We start from the raw sequence: 23422 nt of genomic DNA on the forward strand, positions 1-23422 counted from the left end.
AGTGCAGGGAACACATAATCCAGACCCTCTTTCCACCGATCAGAATTGGAAGTGTCAGTCACATACTGCAGATTAAGTACTGGCAAGGAGTCACAGACCTCAGCGACGACCTTCCTCAGTAGGCGAGACGATCGAATCCCCGCTCTTTCTCCCAGCTCCTCCAACGACCTATTCCTGTTCCGCATCAGATGACCCAGCTTAGTACACCCCACGCCTAACAGGCATGAACGTATGCTAGCTGAACCCAGAACACGGGACTGGATGGCAGTGTTGTGAAAAAGAGGCTCTTCAAAAAGCCACATCCCTGTTGGCGTGCAGGCCTTACGGGTCTTGACCAGAATTCTCCAAGCCTGCATAACAGACTCATAAAATGGAGTCAGGCCAGGCAACTCACCCCCCTCCAGCTTTAAGAGGAAAAGGTGCTTGTCTAAGCCCAAACAGCCTGCTCTCCTCATCAATGTGTAGGCTGTGTCAACCCAGCTAGAACCGTCACTGTACAACAGTCTCTGTGCTGCTTGAAGCCGGAAAGCCATGATCCTGGAAGAAATGTCCACCAGGCCTTGCCCACCCTCGTGCAGTAGCAGGTACAGGGCTGAAGCTTTAATCCAATGTTGTCCAGACCAGAAGAAATTGACAAGGTTCCTCTGAAGCTCTTGTATCAGACCCTTTGGTGGCTGCAAAATCATTAGTCTGTGCCACAGGGTAGAGGCAGCAAGATTATTAGCTACCAGTACCCTTCCCCTATAAGACAGCTGGGGCAGCACCCATTTCCATCTTGACAGTCTGGCACACACTTTCTCCACTACACCCTCCCAGTTCTTTTTCTGAAAGACATCGGAGCCTAGAAAACCCCCCAAAGTCTTCATCCCATCTCTGCCCCACTGAAGCCCCCCTGGTAACCGTGGAGCGGACCCCATCTGAAGCTGGCCTGCCCACAGCGCTTCACTCTTTCCCCAATTGACTCTAGCTGAGGAGGCCCCCTCATACACCCTTAAAGCGTTTGAGAGAACCTTAACATCCTCACCCCCTGTAATAAAAACTGTCACGTCATCTGCATACGCAGACAGTGCTATTGTGGGACCCTTCATTACACCTGGCACAGAGAAACCAGTAAGCTTCGCTCTTAAAAAACAAAGCATTGGTTCAATCGCCAGACTATATAACTGCCCTGAAATTGGGCATCCCTGCCTGATGCCCCTTTGGACAGGGATGGGGCAACTCAAACCACCCCCCACCTTCACCATACATGAGGCCCCAGCATACAGTAAATTCATCCAAGACAAAAAAACATCCCCAAACCCAAAGGCTTTCATTGTTTTAAACAAGTACTGGTGGTCCACACGATCAAAAGCCTTCTCCTGATCCAAAGAAAGTAAACCCACATTTACATCAGACAGTTTACAAATGTCTAAAACATCTCTTATTAGAAACAAGTTGTCAACAATAGAGCGATCAGGTACACAGTAGGACTGGTCCTTGTGGACCAACAATCCCAGATACTCTTTCAACCTGTTTGAGAGACATTTAAAAACAATTTTATATTCTGCACACAGCAAAGCAACAGGTCTCCAATTTTTTATGAGAGCCAAATCCCCCTTTTTTTGGCAAAAGTGAAATTACCGCACGTTGACAAGATACAGAAAGAGAGCCCTCATGAAAAGATTCACACACCACTTCATAAAAATCCTCCCCAATAGACCCCCAAAAGTGCTTATAAAACTCAGATGGTAAACCATCAATGCCAGGGGCTCGGCCTGTTGAGAGCTGCATAACTGCTGTGGATGTCACGATCGTCAGGGAGAGAAGTAGACCAATGCGCAGCGTGTTGAACGAACATGTTTAGACTTTATTTAATTAAAGCACGAACAAAACAATAAACGACTCGTAACGTCCAACGGTAACAAAGACCGACACGGAACAAAAACCCACAAACACAAAGGGAAAACAGACAGTTTAAATATGGCTCCCAATCAGAGACAACCAGCCAACAGCTGACACTCGTTGCCTCTGATTGGGAGTCACTCAGGCAAAACATAGAAATAGACGAACTAGAACCCCCAACATAGAAACACACCACATAGAACAAACACACCCTGGCTCAACAACTAGAGTCCCATAGCCAGGGTGTGACAGTACCCCCCCCTAAAGGTGCGGACTGCGACCGCGCCTCAAAAAGAGCAAAACAGGGGAGGGCTGGGTGGGCATACCTCCTCGGTGGCGGTTCTGGCTCCGGGCTTGACCCCCACTCCTTCTCTAACCCCCCAAAGTACCCCTGGTCCGGTCTGGCCCTGCTGACCAGAGCTGAACTGAACACTGGTGGAGCGGATTGCTCTAGCTCCGGCGTGACGCAGCACCTGACCGGTGCCGGACCCGCCACCGGTGGAACAGGCACGGGCCGTGCCGGACTGACGACGCACACCACTGGCTTGGTGTGGGGAGCAGGAGCGGGCCGAGCCGGGCTGACGAAACGCACCACTGACTTGGTGCGGGGAGCAGGAGCGGGCCGAACCGGGCTGACGAAGCGCACCACTGACTTGGTGCGGGGAGCAGGAACGGGCCGTGCCGGGCTGACGACGCGCACCCCTGGCTTGGTGCGGGGAGCAGGAACGGGCCGGACAGGGCTGACGAAACGCACCACTGACTTGGTGCGGGGAGCAGGAATGGGCCGGACTGGGCTGGCGACGCGCACCACAGACTTGGTGCGGAGAGCAGGAACGGGCCGGACAGGGCTGACGAAAACGCACCACAGACTTGGTGCGGGGAGCAGGAATGGGCCGGACTGGGCTGGCGGCACGCACCACAGACTTGGTGCGGAGAGCAGGAACGGGCCGGACAGGGCTGGCCAAACGCACCACAGACTTGGTGCGGGGAGCAGGAATGGGCCGGGCCGAGCTGGCGATGCGCACCGTAGACTTGGTGCGAAGTGGCAGGAACAGGCCGGACCGTACTGGGAACACACACCACTGGCCCTACGTGGGGATCAGGAACAGGCCGGACCGGACTGGCAACACACGCCAGTACCTCTCGCCGTGCCTCTACATCTTCCACCCCCTCTTCGACCAGTGGCCCCCGTAACCTGGCGGCCTCCTCTGCCAATCCGCTGGGCCGCTCTGCCGCGGTCTCCTGCTGGCCCGTCGTCCACGGCGTTAGCCCCCCTAAAAAAATTTCTGGGGGTCTCTCTTCCCCGTGGGCCAGGCCTCTATATTTCTCGCCCAACTCTCGCTCTCCTGCTTCCAACTCCAGCCATTCTGCTCCTCCTTTGGCTTGACCCAGTCGAGACTCTTCCTCCACTGTTCCCAAGTCCACCCTCTCTGCTCCTCACTAGGCTTGACCCAGTCGAGGTTGCCACGGAGATCTGCTAGCGATCTCCCTGGTGATGGCTCCTGGACACGCTGCTTGGTCCAGTCTTGGTGGGTTTTTCTGTCACGATCGTCAGGGAGAGAAGTAGACCAATGCGCAGCGTGTTGAACGAACATGTTTAGACTTTATTTAATTAAAGCACGAACAAAACAATAAACGACTCGTAACGTCCAATGGTAACAAAGACCGACACGGAACAAAAACCCACAAACACAAAGGGAAAACAGACAGTTTAAATATGGCTCCCAATCAGAGACAACCAGCCAACAGCTGACACTCGTTGCCTCTGATTGGGAGTCACTCAGGCAAAACATAGAAATAGACGAACTAGAACCCCCAACATAGAAACACACCACATAGAACAAACACACCCTGGCTCAACAACTAGAGTCCCATAGCCAGGGTGTGACAGTGGACAGCTCTTGCAGTGTAATGTCAGAGTCCAATGCGACTCTTTGCTCAGGTCCCAATTGAGGAAGACCGTGTAACAACTGTTCAGTACACAGAGAGTCACAATCCTCCGCCTTATAGAGGGCAGAATAGAAATCCACGGCATGTTGACGCATTTCACTGTCATCCGTGGTCACCTTCCCATCAGGGAGACGAAGGCAGACCATCTGTTTACGTTGCAATGTCGACTGTCCTAGGTAAAAAAAAAAAGCACTAGGAGCATCCATATCCTTGAGGGAAGTGAAACGAGACCTAATCAAGGCACCCTTCACTCTTTCATGCAGAATCTTGTCCTGTAAGTTCATTCTGAGTGAGCAACTTCAATTCAATAGATTTGATGTCCTGTTCAAGGGCCCTGATAGTCTCTTTAACTTCAATTTGAGACAGAGCAGTATACTGTTGACAAAATAATCGTATTTGGGCCTTCCCAACCTCCCACCATTGTCTCAAGGACTCAAAATTCCCTTTTGTAACCCTCAATTTTTCCCAAAACAACAAAAACCTTTCCCAAAACATGACATCATGTAACAATTTAACATTAAAATACCAATAAGATGATGACCTTCGTGGACAGGACAAGTGAATATCAACAGTGACAATATGGTGATCAGAGAAACCCACAGGAGTAATGTCACACCTTCCAACCCTACTACAGTATTGCTAACATACATACAACCTGTCTAACCTTGCTGCACTGACATGCCCTTCATTAACTTTTAGCCATGTGTACTGCCTAACTTTTGCATTCCTTACTCTCCACACATCAGAAAGCTCAAACTCAGTTAACAGACCAGACAGGCAAGTGGCTGACCGCAGGTGAGGTTCTTCAGCGGTGCAATCAACAGTAAAATCCACTGTACAGTTCCAGTCCCCCCCTAAAACCATACACCCCTCTTGGTCACACTGTCTTAAGGTTTCCTTTATTTTATCAAAACCAACAATACGCTCTGTACCCTCATTAGGAGCATAAACATTCAACAACAAAAAATATATATACATAACATCCACCTTGACCAATAAAACCCGACCCTTAACAATCTCTGTTGTAGATACCACAGTCACCCCTAAGCCTGAAGAAAATAAGATTGCCACCCCAGCACTGAAATTAGTACCATGACTGAGTATATGCTGCCCCTCCCACCACATACCCCAGTCAACCTCATTTTCCTCATCACTATGTGTCTCCTGTAGGAAAACTACATTAAGCCTTTTCTGTTTTATTACTTCTAATACCCAAGCCCTCTTATTCCTGTCCCTTCCTCCATTAATATTGAGAGAACCTACCCTTAGTATCTCCATATAGAAAATTAAAAGGAAAAGCAGAAGATACCACAGAGAAGCCAGACAAAGAGAATAAAACACCCTATGAGGCATAATCATCAACATTATTTAAATGTTCTCTTAACCTGACCACGTTTCCCACCACCTTTTGCTGCTGCAACAGCAGTAACACATTTCCTCAAGCGAAACCGCTTCTTCTCACTCAACTGGTCTAACCCCACCGTCTTCTGTAACATCACAGCTGACCTCACAAACTTATCAACTTCAAAATAATCTGCCAATTTGACAGATTTCCCAAAAGTCTGATCCAGAAACCCATTTAACTCCTCTAGATCGTAAATTGAGTCCTCACCAGCTGATGTCGTATCAAGAGAGATATCCATATCCTTCTCCTGATCCTCCTCAACTGAGGCCACAGACCACTGACTCCCCTCTACCACATCCCTTTCAACACTCCCCACTTGCACCCCATCACTCGTACCAGGCATCTCCTCCACTACCTGGGAGACTAGCCCCACCTGAACCCCATTACTCGTAGTGGGCATCTCCTCCACTACCTGGGAGCCTAGCTCCACATGAACCCTCTCCTGTAACCCATTACTTGTAGTGGGCATCTCCTCCACTACCTGGGAGATTAGCCCCACAATAACCCTCTCCTGTACCCCAGCACTCGTACTGGGCACCTCCTCACCAGTCTGAGGAAATGGCTCTTCAGATCCATCCTTACCTTCTACAACAATATTTTTCTGCTGCATAACATTTCCCTCTGGTACAAGTTGCAACTCTGTGCCCTCAACACGGACAACTTGTTCTTCAGCAACAGATGCTTGTGGCTGCTCTACCGCTGTCAGCCCACCTCTCCCTACATCAGTGGGCCCAGGCGTTACGAGGACCACCTGCGCCCCTCCCTTCTCCCTTTTCGGGCAAGCATGTCGCTTATGACCAACATCCCCACACTCAAAACACCGTTGACTACCCGCACTAGCATAAGCCATATACAGTCTATTGTCATACTTGACTTTAAACGATAACTCCAAAGTCTGCTCCGGTGAGTCCAAAAACATAAACACCTGTCGCCGAAACGACATAACCTGTTTCAACGCCGGGTGTTTGCAACCCAACGGGACAACCTTAATTGAACTTGCAAACTTCCCAAAGCGCAATAACTCGCGCTCCAATAGCTCATTTGGAATAAACGGCGGTACATTCGAAATCGTTACCCTTGTTGACGGAGAAAAAAGCGGCGTAACTTGAATAAAGATTCCTTTAAGAAGTACGCCATGCTCAACCATACGATCAACAAGGCGCTCTTCTTTAAGAAATACCACCACCGCTTTATTCATCCGTAACGCATAAGCAACATTCTCATATCCTACCTTCTCTCCTACGGCGACCAGAAACCCCTCCACCGTGACAGTAGCTTCAGTAACACACCTAAAGCCGTGCCGAAGTTACAGGGACGGCGTCCCCATTCGGGCCGCCATCCCCACCAAAATCAGGGTAATTTTTACACGAAAAACAATATACTTAATTCTACCACAACAAGAAAATTGAAATAATAACCTTAATCATGCATAGAAGAAAAAAGGATATCACCAAGAAAAGGAAAACCCAGGATATCTAACTCTACACAACACTCGCACTTAGCACTCACTCAAACAATTCCCAGCATGCACCAAATACTCCCAGCATGGAGAGAGAGAGAGAGAGAGAGAGAGAGAGAGAGAGAGAGAGAGAGAGAGAGAGAGAGAGAGAGAGAGAGAGAGAGAGAGAGAGAGAGCGAGAGAGAGAGAGAGAGAGAGATAGAAGGCGAAAGAGAAGGAGAGATAGCGAGATGCCTACCTCATCAGAAACTTTGAACCTTTTCAGCAGGGCCACAAACTTCTGCTTGATGTTTGGTTGCTGTAAAAGAGACAACGATTATTTCCCCCCCGAGTTAAGTGTTCTGAGAAACATGAGTTCATGCATAACTGTCAGGCAGCAGCACATTTCTCTATAGACCTGGGTCGTATTCATTAGTGCAGACCGTAGTAAAAAGTTAACAGAAAATGAAAACAAGCGTTTCTTATATAATGAGTTTAGGTAGTCCCTCCCTGTCAGTCCGTTTTCTTCTGTCTGGTGTCTTTTGAATATGACCCTGTCTACAAAGACTTTAATGAATATGAATATTAACTGGCCTGCATGAATAGAGAACAGATCATTTAAGATGCTGCTGCAGCAAGAATAAATGATGTTGAGGTGTTTTATACTGTATTCTATCATATAGTGACTAGTGCAGCCATGGCCTCATTCTGCACGTGTGTGTGTGTGTGTGTGTGAAGGTGTGTGAGGGAGTGCTTTTTTGCATGTGTGTTTAGGTAAATTGTTGGAATTGTCTGTTTGCCTCCTGGGAAATGTAATTACATACATTGAAGAGGAAAGGGAGGAACAGACTGATAGCAGAATTAAGGACTAAGAAGGGAGAAAAATAGAGGGAGAGGTTGACTGAAGAGAGGGAGGAGGGGGGGATAGAGGGAGGGGTGAAGATGAGGTTTGAGAGCAGGAGAAGGTAGTGAAAGAGGGAGGGCTGGAAAAAGAGGGGGATAGAGGGAGGGGTGAAGAGGAGGTTTGAGAGCAGGAGAAGGTAGTGAAAGAGGGAGGGAGGGATAGAAGGGTTTCTCACTCTAGTGATGGAGGCATTGGAGGTGAGCTTCCGTCTGGGCTTCTTCTTCCTCACCTCATCCTCTTCATCATACAGATACTGACAGAGAGAGAGAGAGAGGGAGGGCGAAAGAGAGGGAAGAGAGATGACAGAGAGAGAGCGAGGGAGGGGGGGGAGAGGGAGGGAGAGAATTGGAGAGTTATTCAGAGCATGACACACACTCACACCAGGTTATTTATACCCTACCAACCATGGCCTCCTTCTCTCCATCCTTTCACATCTCACTAGTCCTCTCCTTCACTCGTCGCCCCTTCCATACCTCCCTCCCTCCTTTCACTCTATTCATCTGTCCCCCTCTCCTTATCTTTTCATTCTGTCTGTTTGCTGCTTTCTCTCCTCTCCTTCTGTTTCTCAATCTATAACCTCCCTCCCTCCCTCCCTCCCCTCTTCTCTTCACCTCCCTCCCTTCTCCCTCCCCTCTTCTCTTCACCTCCCTCCCTCCCTCCCTTCTCCCTCCCCTCTTCTCTTCACCTCCCTCCCTCCCTCCCTCCTCCCTCCCCTCTTCTCTTCACCTCCCTCCCTCTCCCTCCCTCTCCCCCTCTCCTCCCTCCCTCCTCTCCTCCTCCTCCCTCCTCCCTCCCCTCTTCTCTTCACCTCCCTCCCTCCTCCCTTCTCCCTCCCCTCTCTCTTCACCTCCCTCCCTCCTCCCTCCCCTCTTCTCTTCACCTCCCTCCCTCCCTCCCTTCTCCCTCCCCTCTTACCTCCCTCCCTCCTCTCTTCTCTTCACCTCCCTCCCTCCCTCCCTTCTCCCTCCCCTCTTCTCTTTACCTCCCTCCCTTCTCCCTCCCCTCTTCTCTTCACCTCCCTCCCTCCCTCCCTTCTCCCTCCCCTCTTCTCTTCACCTCCCTCCCTCCCTCCTTCCTCCCCTGGGCTCCAGGTATCTCTGCTTCACAAACAAGACAGGACAAAAGATGCGCACGCACACACACCTGGCCGTGGGTAGGGTCGTCACTGCCCTCCTGTTCTGATGAGTAGCTCTCCTCCTCTTCCTCAGAATAGTTATCAATGTCTGGAGAACGATCTGGAGAGAGAGGGAAAGGAGAGAGAGAGGTGATAGAGGGGGAAGGAGAGAGGGACGGAGAGGGGGAGAAAAAGCATAAATGGTTAGGGAGGGAGGAGAGGAAAAGTCTAAGAAAAGGAAGAGAGAATGAGATAATAAAAGATTGATGTCAACAAGATGGCGTAGAGTGATGGAGTAGAGTGAGAGAGTAGAGTGATGGAGTAGAGTGATGAGTACAGTGATGAGTACAGTGATAGAGTGATGGAGTAGAGTGACAGAGTAGAGTGATGGAGTACAGTGATGAGTACAGTGATAGAGTGATGGAGTAGAGTGAGAGAGTAGAGTGATGGAGTAGAGTGATGGAGTAGAGTGATGAGTAGAGTGATGGAGTAGAGTGATGGAGTAGAGTGAGAGACTAGAGTGATGGAGTAGAGTGAGAGAATAGAGCGATGGAGTAGAGTGATGGAGTAGAGTGATGAGTAGAGTGAGAGAGTAGAGTAGAGTGATGGAGTAGAGTGAGAGATTAGAGTGAGAGATTAGAGTGAAAGAGTAGAGTAGAGTGATGGAGAAGAGAGAGAGAGGAGCAGAGAGAGAGAGAGAGAGAGAACAAAACACAGGGACACAGAGACTAATAGATCCCTTACCAGACATCTTGACCTTGGGTCCCTCGTGGTCGATGGGCTGGCTGGAGAGGGAGTAGACCCTGACCTCCGCCACGGGCACAGAGGCATCCTTCAACTGGCTGTGGAGCCCCAACACCTGGGCCCCCTCACTGGGGTGCTGCATCACCTGGACATGGGATAGGGAGGGGGGGGGTGGAAACAGAGGGAAAGATGGGAGTGAAAGGGATAGGGAAGATGTGCAGAGAAAAGAGGGGGGGGGGAGGGAGGGAAGATATTGAGGGAGTGAAAAAGAGAGATGAAATGAGGGAAGAAGAGAGGGAAAGTGAGTGGGAGAAAATGAGAGGATAGAGAGAGAGTGAGAGAGAAAGTATGAGGAAAAAATAGAAAACAGAGGGAAACAGAAAGAGAAAACAGAGGGATTACCACATATTCTGTTCAGGGGCTGGTGTTCAGAACAGCATCAGTGTCAGCTCTCTTTCTTTCTCTCTCACCCTCTCTCCCTCTGCAGTCTGGTCACACTCTGGCTGCGTTAATTAAGTCTACACATCCTATCACACAGGCAGCAGTCACACACACACACACACAGTGCAGCAGCTACAGTGCAGCTCTTTTATTAAACTTCAAAAACACTGACAGAGCTTTGGGTAGAGTGTGTCAGAATGACATGGAGTGTTGTGACAGAGCGCTGTGGTTACATTGAGGTTTACTAAAGGTTAGATAAAGGTGTAGCTGGTTGAATGAAGGTTGAATAGAGGTTAGCTAGAGGCTAAAACAGACTTTAAATACCAACTGCTACTGTAAAGATAGATCTAAGTAAAGTAAGTAGCCTTGTCCGAGGAGGAACGACATTTCTGTAAGACTTGTAAAGGTGTGGTTAAATCGATAAAATATAGGTTAAACTAAGGATGATTAGAGGTTAAATAGGAATAGAGGTTAGCGCCGTACCTCAGCCATGTCAATGAGACCCAGGGCCAGAGTCTTGTATCCCAGGATGGTTCGGTTCTTATAACGTTTACGACGCTGCAGCATGATCTGAAGCTTGTTGGCATCTCTCTTCAGGAAGTGGGGGTACTGTGTGGGGGTACACACACACACACACACACACACACACACACACACACACACACACACACACACACACACACACACACGTAGAGAGAATCATGACCTTCATCTCCTCTTCATCAGACTGTATAATTACACGGATATAATTGGAGTGTTGCATAACGTTCCTGTTCTATGACCCGTCTCTGGTCACATCTCATAACCTCTTTCCAATCAGACTAACCTACACTGATGGAGCGCGGCGCAGCAACTTTCAATGGAAAGTTCAACCAAAGTTGAACCAACTTTAAGTTATGAAATCACCCCAGTTCCGCCGTCTGTAATAACCCCGATACCCATGTACAGTAACAAGTGATCTCGATAAATGTGATAATCAAGACTGTGTTATGTGTTTGTGTTTTTATACCACAGCATTGTTGAATACTCATTTCTGATTGGCTAGAAGGGCATTCTAGAATGGGCATTAAAACCAGATATACAGGCCAGTTGGATGTCTCTGGGACAGATAATAATATAATACCTTCAAAAAATGAACTCCGCAAAGAGCTGAGACAAAGGTCATGTACAGAACATCGGTGTTCATCCCTTACTGAATAGGACCAGGACAATTAAACATTTGACCTGATCAGGAAAAAAGTCCAGGCTGAAAAACTATTGCCCTAGTTGTGAATGGTGACCCCGTTCCTATATAACTAGCCTCAGGTGCTAGACCAGCCATACTGTATCTGTAATAGTAGTACTAGTATTAGTACTACTATTAGTACTAGTATTAGTAGTAGTACTAGTATTAGTAGTAGTAGTAGTACTAGTAGTACTAGAGCTAGTAGTATTGTACCTGTAGAGAGAAGGTGAGCTGAAGGTCTGTCTCTGTCAGTCCCGCTGAAGACAACAAGATCTCATTGGACCTCAGGATACGCTTAGAACCCTGAGAGAGAGATGGAGAGGAAAGGGAGGGAGGGAGGGAGGGAGGGAGGGAGGGAGGGAGGGTAGATAATGAATACCGGAAAAGAGGTTGAGGAGGGAGTGAGGGAGGAAGGATAGATCTGGCTAAAGATAATCATTGACGTACCACAGATAACTCCCACAGAGTCCAAACAATCAGTCTTCATCAACCCCATACAGAGACAGATGGGGTGGAGGATGGATGAGAGGGAAAAGGATCGAAAAAGGGAGTGAGAGGGGAGGGGAGTGAGAGGGGAGGGGAGTGAGAGGGGAGGAGAGTGAGAGGGGAGGGGAGTGAGAGGGGAGGAGAGGAGAGTGAGAGGGGAGGGGAGTGAGAGGAGAGGAGCGGGGGAGGAGAGGAGAGTGAGAGGGGAGGGGTGTGAGAGGGGAGGAGAGTGAGAGGGGAGGGGTGTGAGAAGGGAGGGGAGTGAGAGGGGAGGGGAGTGAGAGGGAAGGAGAGTGAGAGGGGAGGAGAGTGAGAGGGGAGGGGAGTGAGAGGGGAGGAGAGGAGAGTGAGAGGGGAGGGGAGTGAGAGGGAGGAGAGGAGAGTGAGGGGGAGGAGAGGAGAGTGAGAGGGGAGGGGTGTGAGAGGGGAGGGGAGTGAGAGGGGAGGGGAGTGAGAGGGGAGGAGAGTGAGAGGCAGTACCTGCAGTTTGACAGCGATGACCACAGACGTCAGGTCTTTGTCCAGCTCCTTCAACATGATCAGCTTTTTCAGGGTCAGGTTGAACAGCCTGGAGAAGACAGGAGAGAGAGACTGAGCAACATGTACTGCAAACAACATTATAGGTTATTAGAGAACACAAGGTCACTACAAGGAAGGTACTGTACAGAAAACAACATTACATAACCTAAACTTTAAATTAACCATTATGGTAATAGGACACATTGTCACTGACTAGTCCATTTTTACAGAGAAGGATGGAATCTTTCATTCGCTTTTCCAATTGCCATTACAGTCAATTACAGCTGAACAAAAACGCAAAAGGTATATCAACAGTCCTTTAAATTGAATCCACCTCAGACACATGTATTACACCTGATAGGGATGCTTACAGAAATCTCCCAAACAAACCTGTCACAACTACAGCACATCTCAGACACAACAGCAACCTCACCTATTGTTACCAAAATATTATGTGAAAGAGGGAAAATGTAGGCTGAAAAATCCACCCCACCTCCTCCCACCAACAGAGCAGTCCAACCAGAAGGTCAGTGTGTTGAATTATTCACGTCTGGGGCCTCTGAGACACAACTTAAACTAAAATAGGCCCGGGCAGAGAGGTGTAGGGAGGGAGAGAGGATGGGAGTGGGGCAGGAGGAGGAAAAGAGAGGTAAAGACAGACAGACAGACAGACAGACAGACAGACAGACAGACAGACAGACAGACAGACAGACAGACACAGCATGGCTAAACGGACAGCAGGGCTCTGCTAATGTGGCCTGGACACAGCAGGGTAATGACTGTCATAAACAACTAGTTATTGGACAGGACAGACACCAACATCGGCTCCATTCCAAACCAAACCTAACCCCTAACCTCTAGTCATATTGTACAGGTCCGAAAGGGTCAGTCAGATGGGTATAAGCCAGGTATAATCAGGATTGGATCATGTGCTTCAACTTGCCTAGTCTCGTAAACCCCGACCCTAGGCAACAGTGACTAGGGTCTGGTTTCAATGATGGACTTCTTTTGGCAACTTTGATAACGGGGGGAAAAATTGTTCTGGGGTGGGTCCTCCTCAGACAACTCTCCCCAAAAAATCACGAGGCAGGCTTGCTACAACGTCGCGATTCACAACCAAAGTTTGCAGGCAAAACCTTTGCAGTGGTTTTAATGAAGGTAGTTGATGCAAACTAGCCACTTGCGAAATGCACTCATACAAAATAACCTCTGTGATCTCCATCTTACTAGCTACCATTTTGTACTTTATTCAAGCTGATAAAGTAGTGACTTAGGCAGCGAAGTAGTTCCTCTATGCCAAAAGAGTCCATCATTGAAACCAGACCCTAGTCACTGATGCCTAGGGTCGGGTTTTCGAGACTACAACTTGCCCTCTGATAGGTTAGGTGGAAATTATCCTAACCATTCAAATCTAGTAGAACTAGTACCTTGGGGGTAAGGGGTAGGGTTGGGGCGATATCCAGATGTTCATACCGTCATACCGTTTCTGTACCATACCGGGGTATACGGTATTACCGGAAGTGCACATAAGGGGGCACTATTTTTTACACACAAAACAATTTAGGCAACAGGGATCTTGATCCAGGAGGGGATTGAATATCTCTGCAGTAACCAAGAAACTTGATCTTGACATCTAGCCACTTAGCTAGTTAGCAAACCAAATGCATAGCTGGAGCCCTGAGCTGGATAGAATTTATTTGACACAGCTTCGATTTCTTATAGTTATACTTAACTTACTGTATAGGTATAAGCAGTGGCGTATTGAAAATCATACCGTCGGTATATTGAAATACCCCGGTATACGAGAGTGGTCATGAAAGGGCCGGGGTGGATTTGGGACTGGTCACAGAAGGGCTGGGGCCTTCCATTAGTGAGGAAGTAATGCTGATATGGACAGGAGGTTAGGGTTTGGCACGGATATTAGAGAAGAGAGAAATGTCTGAGTAAAAACCACGGTCCAGACCTTAAAACACCAGACGTTCTGTGTGATCAGTGTGCTATTAAAGTATTTATTTAACCATTATTATAGAAAAGTTGTTTACTTTATATTGTTGTATATTTCAAAAGTCAATATTTCATACAGGTCCTTTAGGGAATTAATTTGTTACATACTGTGAATATTCATAATCACTTCAGGAGTATCATGAAAAATGTCCATGAAATCACTAATATAAAGTACCTCCAACACCTCAATTTCTATTAGAGACCGTCCAAAGCCATTCCACAGTCATAAGCCAAATTCATAATAAATTATCTTGAATAGAGAGCAAGTCTGCCTGACTGTCCAGCGCCTGACCGTATACACACAGTGGCTCAGAGTAGGAGTGCTGATCTAGTATCAGGTCCCCTCTGTCCGTATAATCATATTCATTATGATTTAAAAAGGCTAAACTGATCCTAGATCCGCACTCCTACTCGGAGATGCTTTGTGAATACAGGCCCAGTAACCTTTTCTACTACAGCTCTCTCCTGCTCTCTGCTAGGCTGAGAGAATGTCTACCTCTCTCATTGACTGCCTGTCTCTTTATGAGGCCTCTACCTTACAGAGACATCACTCATTGCTATCATAAACCCCAGCTATAAACTCTCTCTCTCCCCCCCCTCTCTGTCTATCTCTCTACCTTCCTCTCTCTTTTCCATGCTCTCTCTCTCTCTCTCTGTCTCACTCTCTCTACACAAGGGTCAGACTAGACTTGTAAAACACAAAGAATCCCTGTCTGTAATAAATGGTACCAATCTGTGTGTGTGTCAGGAGTGTTAGTCACATGGCAAACATTTAGCCCCCTGCATTTTGAAATACCACATAAAATACCATGGCGTCTTTACAAATACCATATTATGGTGACACATACTATAGTAGATCCTACTGTTCCAAAACACCCTACAGCTAAATGTATGCTAATCCAATCTCTTCTCTCACTGACATGTATTCTAAGTCTTTGGCATCTGTCTGCAACAACATAAATCCCCTATTTTGACGTTTGAAGCACGTTTAAATTTGATATAGTGCCAGTGTGAAATGGGGCTTGCCAACGATACAAAGCCTTTGCATAAATTCCCCACCATGGCTTCTAGTAGAGAAAGGAATGAATATGGATGAAACTGTGATATTACACATCAGGCTATTGGAGGGGATTTAAATGCCTGACTGCAGCTTTAAGAGGCAGGTGCAATATGGTTCCCTTGGTAACGGAGACTATCATGGGACTTGTAACCTTGCTGTGTCAAGACACATGATACACACCTCCCCACCTTTCAACTTCCCTCTTGTGCATTTTCTCAATCGTTCTACCTGACCTTGAGGAACCCTCCCCTCTCCCTCCCTTCCCTTTCTCCCCCTCCTAGGTAGTGGTTCGGGGATCAATAGTAAGGCAGGGACAGTCATTGCTAGTAAGAGTGAGTGTCCCCTCCTTTAACACATTCCCTCTCTTCCCCAGCTCATTATTCTCTCACTCACTCAATCTCTCACTCACTCACTCACCTCATTACTACCAGGCACTCACACACAGAAGCTATTCTATACCAAGGACAGAAATGACTAATCAACTGCACAAAATACACACACACACACCAGCAGATCCATAACAAACATCACTGCGTCTGTCTGTGTGAGTGTGTGTGTGTGTGTGAGTGAGTGTATTTGGATGGCGGCCAGCCAGCCCTCTATACAGTGTCTAGTTAATTGTCACCTGTCCAGTCACTTAATACTATCAATCCCAAATGGTACCCTCTTCCCTTTACATGGGTGTATTGTTACACTCAGGCTTCAAACCCAACGACTACCCTCAGACGCACCGATCTCTGACCTCTCACCTCTGACTCGTGGTCATGTGCTTGTGTACCGTTGCCTGGTTCTGTTGGTGTGGCCCCCCAAAGGGGTAGAGCTTACCCGTAAGCCTCTTTCAAATATCAAAAGGGCACCATGTGAGGATTTAAGCTATCGGTTCCCCCCACCACCCTTCAATCCTTCACACACATACACAAGCACACACACACGCACATCTTACAGTAAGGCTCCTTCAATCGGCGTGAAGTGCAGAGAGCCATGGAACGGGAGGAGGGCGGGAAGGAGGGAGCAGGATGGGGGAGGGAAGGAGAGAGATAAGAGAAAGGAGGGGGGAGGAGGGAAGGAGGGTGGAGGACATTAAACAAAGTATTTATATAGCCCTGGTTCTGAGCCATTTCAAAGGGAAACTGACAACAGTCTTAAAATAGAACCGTTGGAGTGTAGAGTAACCAATGACTATCAAGGGAGACACTGTGGAGATGAAGATGTCTATGTTGTTAAGACATCTATTTTAAAACCCCCTACTGTGGAAACCTCAGCACAACCACAATGTAGTGTTTTCCTGTAAGGACACAACAGATTACATATTTAGTACAAGTACAGTACATTTCCAACTGAATTCTCATGTATTCTGGGATTCGTCAAATGAAAAGCAGATGAGCTCAGTTTAGACAAAGACGGTCATCACTGGTTGTGTTGCAATCCCGTTTAGACCCGGTTGGTTGTGATTGGTTGTTGTTGTGGTCAAACAGAAACAGGGGCCGTCTTCGCTAGATGTACAGTCGAACAGAAAGAAACACGACCCTGCCAAGCCGCACTGCTTCTTGACACACTTCTCGCTTAACCCGGAAGCCAGAAGCACAAATGTGTCGGAGGAAACACCGTACAACTGGTGACATGAGTCAACGTGCATGCGCCCGGCCCGCCACAAGGAGTCGCTAGAGCGCCGGCCAAACCCTCCCCTAATCCGGACGACGCAGGGCCAAATGGGTCTCCCGGTCGCGGCCGGCTGCGACACAGACTGGGATCGAACCCGGGTCTGTAGTGACGCCTCTAACACTGCGATGCAGTGCCTTAGACCGCTGCACCACTCGGGTCATTGGGTTTTAAATGTGTTTTTTTTCAAATGTAGTTTAGGCCTACTGGTTGTATGAATTTGGGATCTATCATCCCAAAACTGCCCCTGAATCTGTTTGGAATAGGACATTTCTATGAATTACCATAATCTAAACGTGATTTCTGTCATTCTGAGCACCGTGGGTGGACGCCCTAATCAGGTTACGCACCCAATGCATATGTTTCCGGTAAATTTCTCAAATGTCCGGTAAATTGAAATGCTGCCGTTCAAATGTCTGACGCCACATTTTCCCGAAGGAAACCCTGGGTTGAGGGAAACCAGCACAGACAGTCATCAATGGATTGTATTATTTTCGACCGAGTAGCTATCGGGGATTTTTAACAGCACTTCACACTGTGTGTTGTAACTAGGACAGAGAAGCTGTGTGTGTGTGTGTGTGTGTGTATGTGTGTGTGTGGGTCTGACTGGCTCCATATAGGAGTGCCAGGGGCCAGCAACCAGCCATGCAGGACACTGTCACAGAACTCTGCAATCTGTTCCTCGTCGCATCCCAACAACACCCCTCTGACTGAAGACTGACTGAGACAATGTGGCTGCCGCAGGGGTGGTACCCCGGCCAGGAGTAGGCAGAGACGCTGCAGCCCATTGGTTCTGGATAGAGATGGATGGATGTGCTTGAGGGGGAAGACGGTAAAAGGAATTAGGATTATGTGTGTGTGTGTTTATTACGTGCATACTGTGTGTGTGTGTTTATAACGTGCATACTGTGTGTGTGTGTTTATAACGTGCATACTGTGTGTGTGTGTTTATTACGTGCATACTGTTTGTGTATGTGTTTATAATGTGCATACTGTGTGTGTGTGTTTATTACGTGCATACTGTGTGTGTGTGTGTTTATAACGTGCATACTGTGTGTGTGTTTATTACGTGCATACTGTGTGTGTGTGTTTATAACGTGCATACTGTGTGTGTGTTTCTTACGTGCATACTGTGTGTGTGTGTTTATAACGTGCATACTGTGTGTGTGTTTATAACGTGCATACTGTGTGTGTGTGTGTTTATAACGTGCATACTGTGTGTGTGGGTTTATAACGTGCATACTGTGTGTGTGTTTATTACGTGCATACTGTGTGTGTGTGTGTTTATAACGTGCATACTGTGTGTGTGTGTGTTTATAATGTGCATACTCTGTGTGTGTGTGTTTATTACGTGCATACTGTGTGTGTGTGTTTATTACGTGCATACTGTGTGTGTGTGTGTTTATAATGTGCATACTGTGTGTGTGTGTTTATTACATGCATACTGTGTGTGTGTGTTTATTACGTGCATACTGTGTGTGCGTGTGTGTTTATTACGTGCATACTGTGTGTGTGTGTGTGTTTATAACGTGCATACTGTGTGTGTGTGTGTGTGTTTATAATGTGCATACTGTGTGTGTGTGTTTATAATGTGCATACTCTGTGTGTGTGTGTGTTTATTACGTGCATACTGTGTGTGTGTGTTTATTACGTGCATACTGTGTGTGTGTGTGTTTATAATGTGCATACTGTGTGTGTGTGTGTTTATTACGTGCATACTGTGTGTGTGTGTTTATTACGTGCATACTGTGTGTGTGTGTGTTTATTACGTGCATACTGTGTGTGTGTGTGTGTTTATAACGTGCATACTGTGTGTGTGTGTGTTTATAATGTGCATACTGTGTGTGTGTGTGTTTATAATGTGCATACTGTGTGTGTGTGTGTGTGTTTATAATGTGCGTGTGTGTTTATTACGTGCATACTGTGTGTGTGTGTGTTTATTATGTGCATACTGTGTGTGTGTGTTTATTACATGCATACTGTGTGTGTGTGTGTGTGTTTATTATGTGCATACTGTGTGTGTGTGTTTATTACGTGCATACTGTGTGTGTGTGTTTATTACGTGCATACTGTGTGTGTGTGTTTATTACGTGCATACTGTGTGTGTGTGTTTATTACGTGCATACTGTGTGTGTGTGTGTGTGTGTTTATAACGTGCATACTGTGTGTGTGTGTGTTTATAATGTGCATACTGTGTGTGTGTGTGTTTATAATGTGCATACTGTGTGTGTGTGTGTTTATTACGTGCATACTGTGTGTGTGTGTGTTTATAACGTGCATACTGTGTGTGTGTGTGTTTATTAAGTGCATACTGTGTGTGTGTGTGTTTATAACGTGCATACTGTGTGTGTGTGTGTGTTTATAACGTGCATACTGTGTGTGTGTGTTTATTACGTGCATACTGTGTGTGTGTGTTTATTACGTGCATACTGTGTGTGTGTGTTTATTACATGCATACTGTGTGTGTGTGTTTATAACGTGCATACTGTGTGTGTGTGTTTATTACGTGCATACTGTGTGTGTGTGTTTATTACGTGCATACTGTGTGTGTGTTTATTACGTGCATACTGTGTGTGTGTGTTTATTACGTGCATACTGTGTGTGTGTGTGTGTGTGTGTGGGTTGGTTCTTCTATCCTTGTGGGGACCTAAAATCCCAACAAGGAAAATTCTCCCTCGTGGGGACATTTCCCACGTCCCAATGAGGACAAAGGTTATTTTAAGCTTAACGGTTAGGTTTAGGGTTAGGGTTACAATTAGGGTTAGGGTAAGTGGTTAGGTTTAGGGTAGGAGTTCGATTTAGGGAAAATAGGATTTTGAATGGAAATGAATTGTAGGTCCCCACAAGGATAGAATAACATAATGTTTGTGTGTGTGTGTGTGTGTGTGTGTGTGTGTGTGTGTGTGTGTGTGTGTGTGTGTGTGTGTGTGTGTGTGTGTTTGTTTTAGAGCTGGAAAGATTAACCAAAGATTATCGATACCAACCATACCGATCACCTATCACAGGCATTTTTCTGATATCGTTCATTACGGCAAGTAGCCTATACTAGAGAAATGTGAAGTTTGATGTGCAAATAGAGATACTGAGGTGCAAATTAGCAAAATAAATAACAATATAAATAACAATATGGGGATGAGGTAGTTGGGTGGGCTAATTACAGATGGGCTGTGTACAGGTGCAGTGATCGGTAAACTGCTCTGACAACTGATGCTTGAAGATAGTGAGGGAGATAAGTGTCTCCAGCTTCAGAGATTTTTGCAGTTCGTTCCAGTCATTTGAGCGTACAGGTCACAATGGTGGGTAGTATATGGGGCTTTGGTGACAAAACGGATGGCACTGTGATAGACTACATCCAATTTGCTGAGTAGAGTGTTGGAAGCTATTTTGTAAATGACATCGCCGAAGTCAAGGATCGGTAGGATAGTCAGTTTTACGAGGGCATGTTTAGCAGCATGAGTGAAGGAGGCTTTGTTGTGAAATAGGAAGCCGATTCTAGATTTAACTTTGGATTGGAGATGCTTAATGTGAGTCTGGAAGGAGAGTTTACAGTCTAACCAGACACCTAGGTATTTGTAGTTGTCCACATATTCTAAGTCAGAGCCACCGAGATTAGTGATTCTAGTCGGGCAGGCGGGTGCAAGCTCGATTAAAGAGCTTGCATTTAGTTTTACTAGCGTTTAAGAGCAGTTGGAGGCCACAGAAGGAGTGTTGTATGGCATTGAAGCTCGTTTGAAGGGCCAGATGTATACAAAATGGTGTCGTCTGCGTAGAGGTGGATCTGAGAGTCACCAGCAGCAAGAGCGACATCATTGATATACACAGAGAATAGAGTCGGCCCGAGAATTGAACCCTGTGGCACCCCCATACAGACTGCCAGAGGTCCAGACAACAGGCCCTCCAATTTGACACATTGAACTCTATCTGAGAAGTAGTTGGTGAACCAGGCGAGGCAGTCATTTGAGAAACCAATGTTTGTCTAACACCTGCAGTGTCAAACACAACAGAGTAATAATGGAAGGATTTATATGGAAAGATAGTGTCTGCTTCCTCTCTGCTTCATATGGATTGCTGCAAGCCAATAAATTAACACACACAGAGATACAGAGTCACCCCCCCCACACACACACACAAGATAATTGCAGCGGTGCTGATCAGTATGCAAGTACGCTTGGCTGCACCCAGACTGGATTGTGACTCTGCTGTTAGCCCGTTGTGCCAGAGAGAGATGGAGAGGTAGATGGAGAGAAAAGGGGAAGAGCTGGAGAGAGAGAAGGAGAACGAGATGGGTGAGAGAGAGGAGAGAAAGATGGAGAGAGCTTGAGAGAGAGAGAGGATAGAGAGTAAGGAGAATGAGAAACAGAGGGAGATAGAGGAGAGACAGAGGGAGGGATACAGAGAGACAGAGAAACATTGTTGCCTGCCATAAAATGAGGGACAGTGTCTGACAGACCAACCAACCTGCACAGGTCCTCTATGCGTATTGTTATTGTTATGTTGTTGTTACCGTTGTCCCATTGACAATATTGATTATTATTATTTTAATATTGTAAATCTCCAAAGCTTTGGCAATATGTACATTGTTATGTCATGCCAATAAAGCAAATTGAATTGAATTGAAAGAGAGAGACAGGGAGAGAGAAAGAGCGAGACAGGGAGAGAGAAAGAGCGAGACAGGGAGAGAGAAAGAGCGAGACAGGGAGAGAGAAAGAGAACCACAGAAAGACAGACAAAGAAATGGAAAGGAAGAGAGATGGAGAGAGAAAGAGAGAGAGAGAGAGAGAGAGAGAGAGAGAGAGAGAGAGAGAGAGAGAGAGAGAGAGAGAGAGAGAGCGAGCTCAAAGACATTGCTCCTGCATTTTTCAGCATGTTTTTACAAAACATATACAGTGGGGGGGGAAAGTATTTAGTCAGCCACCAATTGTGCAAGTTCTCCCACTTAAAAAGATGAGAGAGGCCTGTAATTTTCATCATAGGTACACGTCAAATATGACAGACAAAATGAGAAGAAAAAAATCCCATTCCTCCATGCAGATCTCCTCTAGAGCAGTGATGTTTTGGGGCTGTCGCTGGGCAACACGGACTTTCAACTCCCTCCAAAGATTTTCTATGGGGTTGAGATCTGGAGACTGGCTAGGCCACTCCAGGACCTTGAAATGCTTCTTACGAAGCCACTCCTTCGTTGCCCGGGCGGTGTGTTTGGGATCATTGTCATGCTGAAAGACCCAGCCACGTTTCATCTTCAATGCCCTTGCTGATGGAAGGAGGTTTTCACTCAAAATCTCACGATACATGGCCCCATTGATTCTTTCCTTTACACGGATCAGTCGTCCTGGTCCCTTTGCAGAAAAACAGCCCCAAAGTATGATGTTTCCACCCCCATGCTTCACAGTAGGTATGGTGTTCTTTGGATGCAACTCAGCATTCTTTGTCCTCCAAACACGACGAGTTGAGTTTTTACCAAAAAAGTTCTATTTTGGTTTCATCTGACCATATGACATTCTCCCAATCCTCTTCTGGATCATCCAAATGCACTCTAGCAAACTTCAGACGGGCCTGGACATGTACTGGCTTAAGCAGGGGGACACGTCTGGCACTGCAGGATTTGAGTCCCTGGCGGCGTAGTGTGTTACTGATGGTAGGCTTTGTTACTTTGGTCCCAGCTCTCTGCAGGTCATTCACTAGGTCCCCCCGTGTGGTTCTGGGATTTTTGCTCACCGTTCTTGTGATCATTTTGACCCCACAGGGTGAGATTTTGCGTGGAGCCCCAGATCGAGGGAGATTATCAGTGGTCTTGTATGTCTTCCATTTCCTAATAATTGCTCCCACAGTTGATTTCTTCAAACCAAGCTGCTTAACTATTGCAGATTCAGTCTTCCCAGCCTGGTGCAGGTCTACAATTTTGTTTCTGGTGTCCTTTGACAGCTCTTTGGTCTTGGCCATAGTGGAGTTTGGAGTGTAACTGTTTGAGGTTGTGGACAGGTGTCTTTTATACTGATAACAAGTTCAAACAGGTGCCATTAATACAGGTAACGAGTGGAGGACAGAGGAGCCTCTTAAAGAAGAAGTTACAGGTCTGTGAGAGCCAGAAATCTTGCTTGTTTGTAGGTGACCAAATACTTATTTTCCACCATAATTTGCAAATAAATTCATTAAAAATCCTACAATGTGATTTTCTGGATATTTTTTTCTCAATTTGTCTGTCATAGTTGACGTGTACCTATGATGAAAATTACAGCAAAAGCTCTGGCAAACAAACAGAAACCTGAAAACACCATCCATCCTGGAACTGAGTGAGTAATGTTTAGGCTGAAGCTATTTTTTACTTTCAAAAACCAAGAAGAAAAATACATTACAATTATATATTTTACTTTATAAGGACTTAATGCTAAGGCTACCAAGCTTGCTAGTACAAAGAGATACAACTTCAATTAGCACTGAGGTGTGAAGTGAGAGGTGTCAAAGCCATTGAGCCCAACAATGGCAGCAGAGTCGCACAGTCTACCCCAACCAAATGGAGAGGCCTTAGAAGCCCCCCCCGCTGTTCAGAAGTCATTAAAATACAGTACACTCTGTATGTAAAGAATGATAAGAC

The 23422-nt window shown here is 46.7% G+C and overlaps 1 protein-coding gene across 1 annotated transcript in view; it reads right to left on the bottom strand.

Annotated features, from left to right (window-relative positions):
- LOC121572459 (phosphofurin acidic cluster sorting protein 1-like) overlaps window positions 1-23422 on the bottom strand; it is a 70730-nt gene that overhangs the window by 16390 nt on the left and 30918 nt on the right. The window contains exons 2-8 of the mRNA XM_045222069.1: window positions 12069-12156; window positions 11316-11405; window positions 10361-10486; window positions 9437-9581; window positions 8722-8813; window positions 7754-7831; window positions 6934-6993 (exon numbers count right to left, since the gene is read on the bottom strand). Coding sequence (XP_045078004.1) covers window positions 6934-6993; window positions 7754-7831; window positions 8722-8813; window positions 9437-9581; window positions 10361-10486; window positions 11316-11405; window positions 12069-12156 — 679 coding nt within the window. The remainder of the gene's footprint in view (window positions 1-6933; window positions 6994-7753; window positions 7832-8721; window positions 8814-9436; window positions 9582-10360; window positions 10487-11315; window positions 11406-12068; window positions 12157-23422) is intronic.

Source organism: Coregonus clupeaformis, chromosome 8, assembly GCF_020615455.1.
Source record: "Coregonus clupeaformis isolate EN_2021a chromosome 8, ASM2061545v1, whole genome shotgun sequence".
Lineage (NCBI taxonomy): Eukaryota > Metazoa > Chordata > Actinopteri > Salmoniformes > Salmonidae > Coregonus > Coregonus clupeaformis.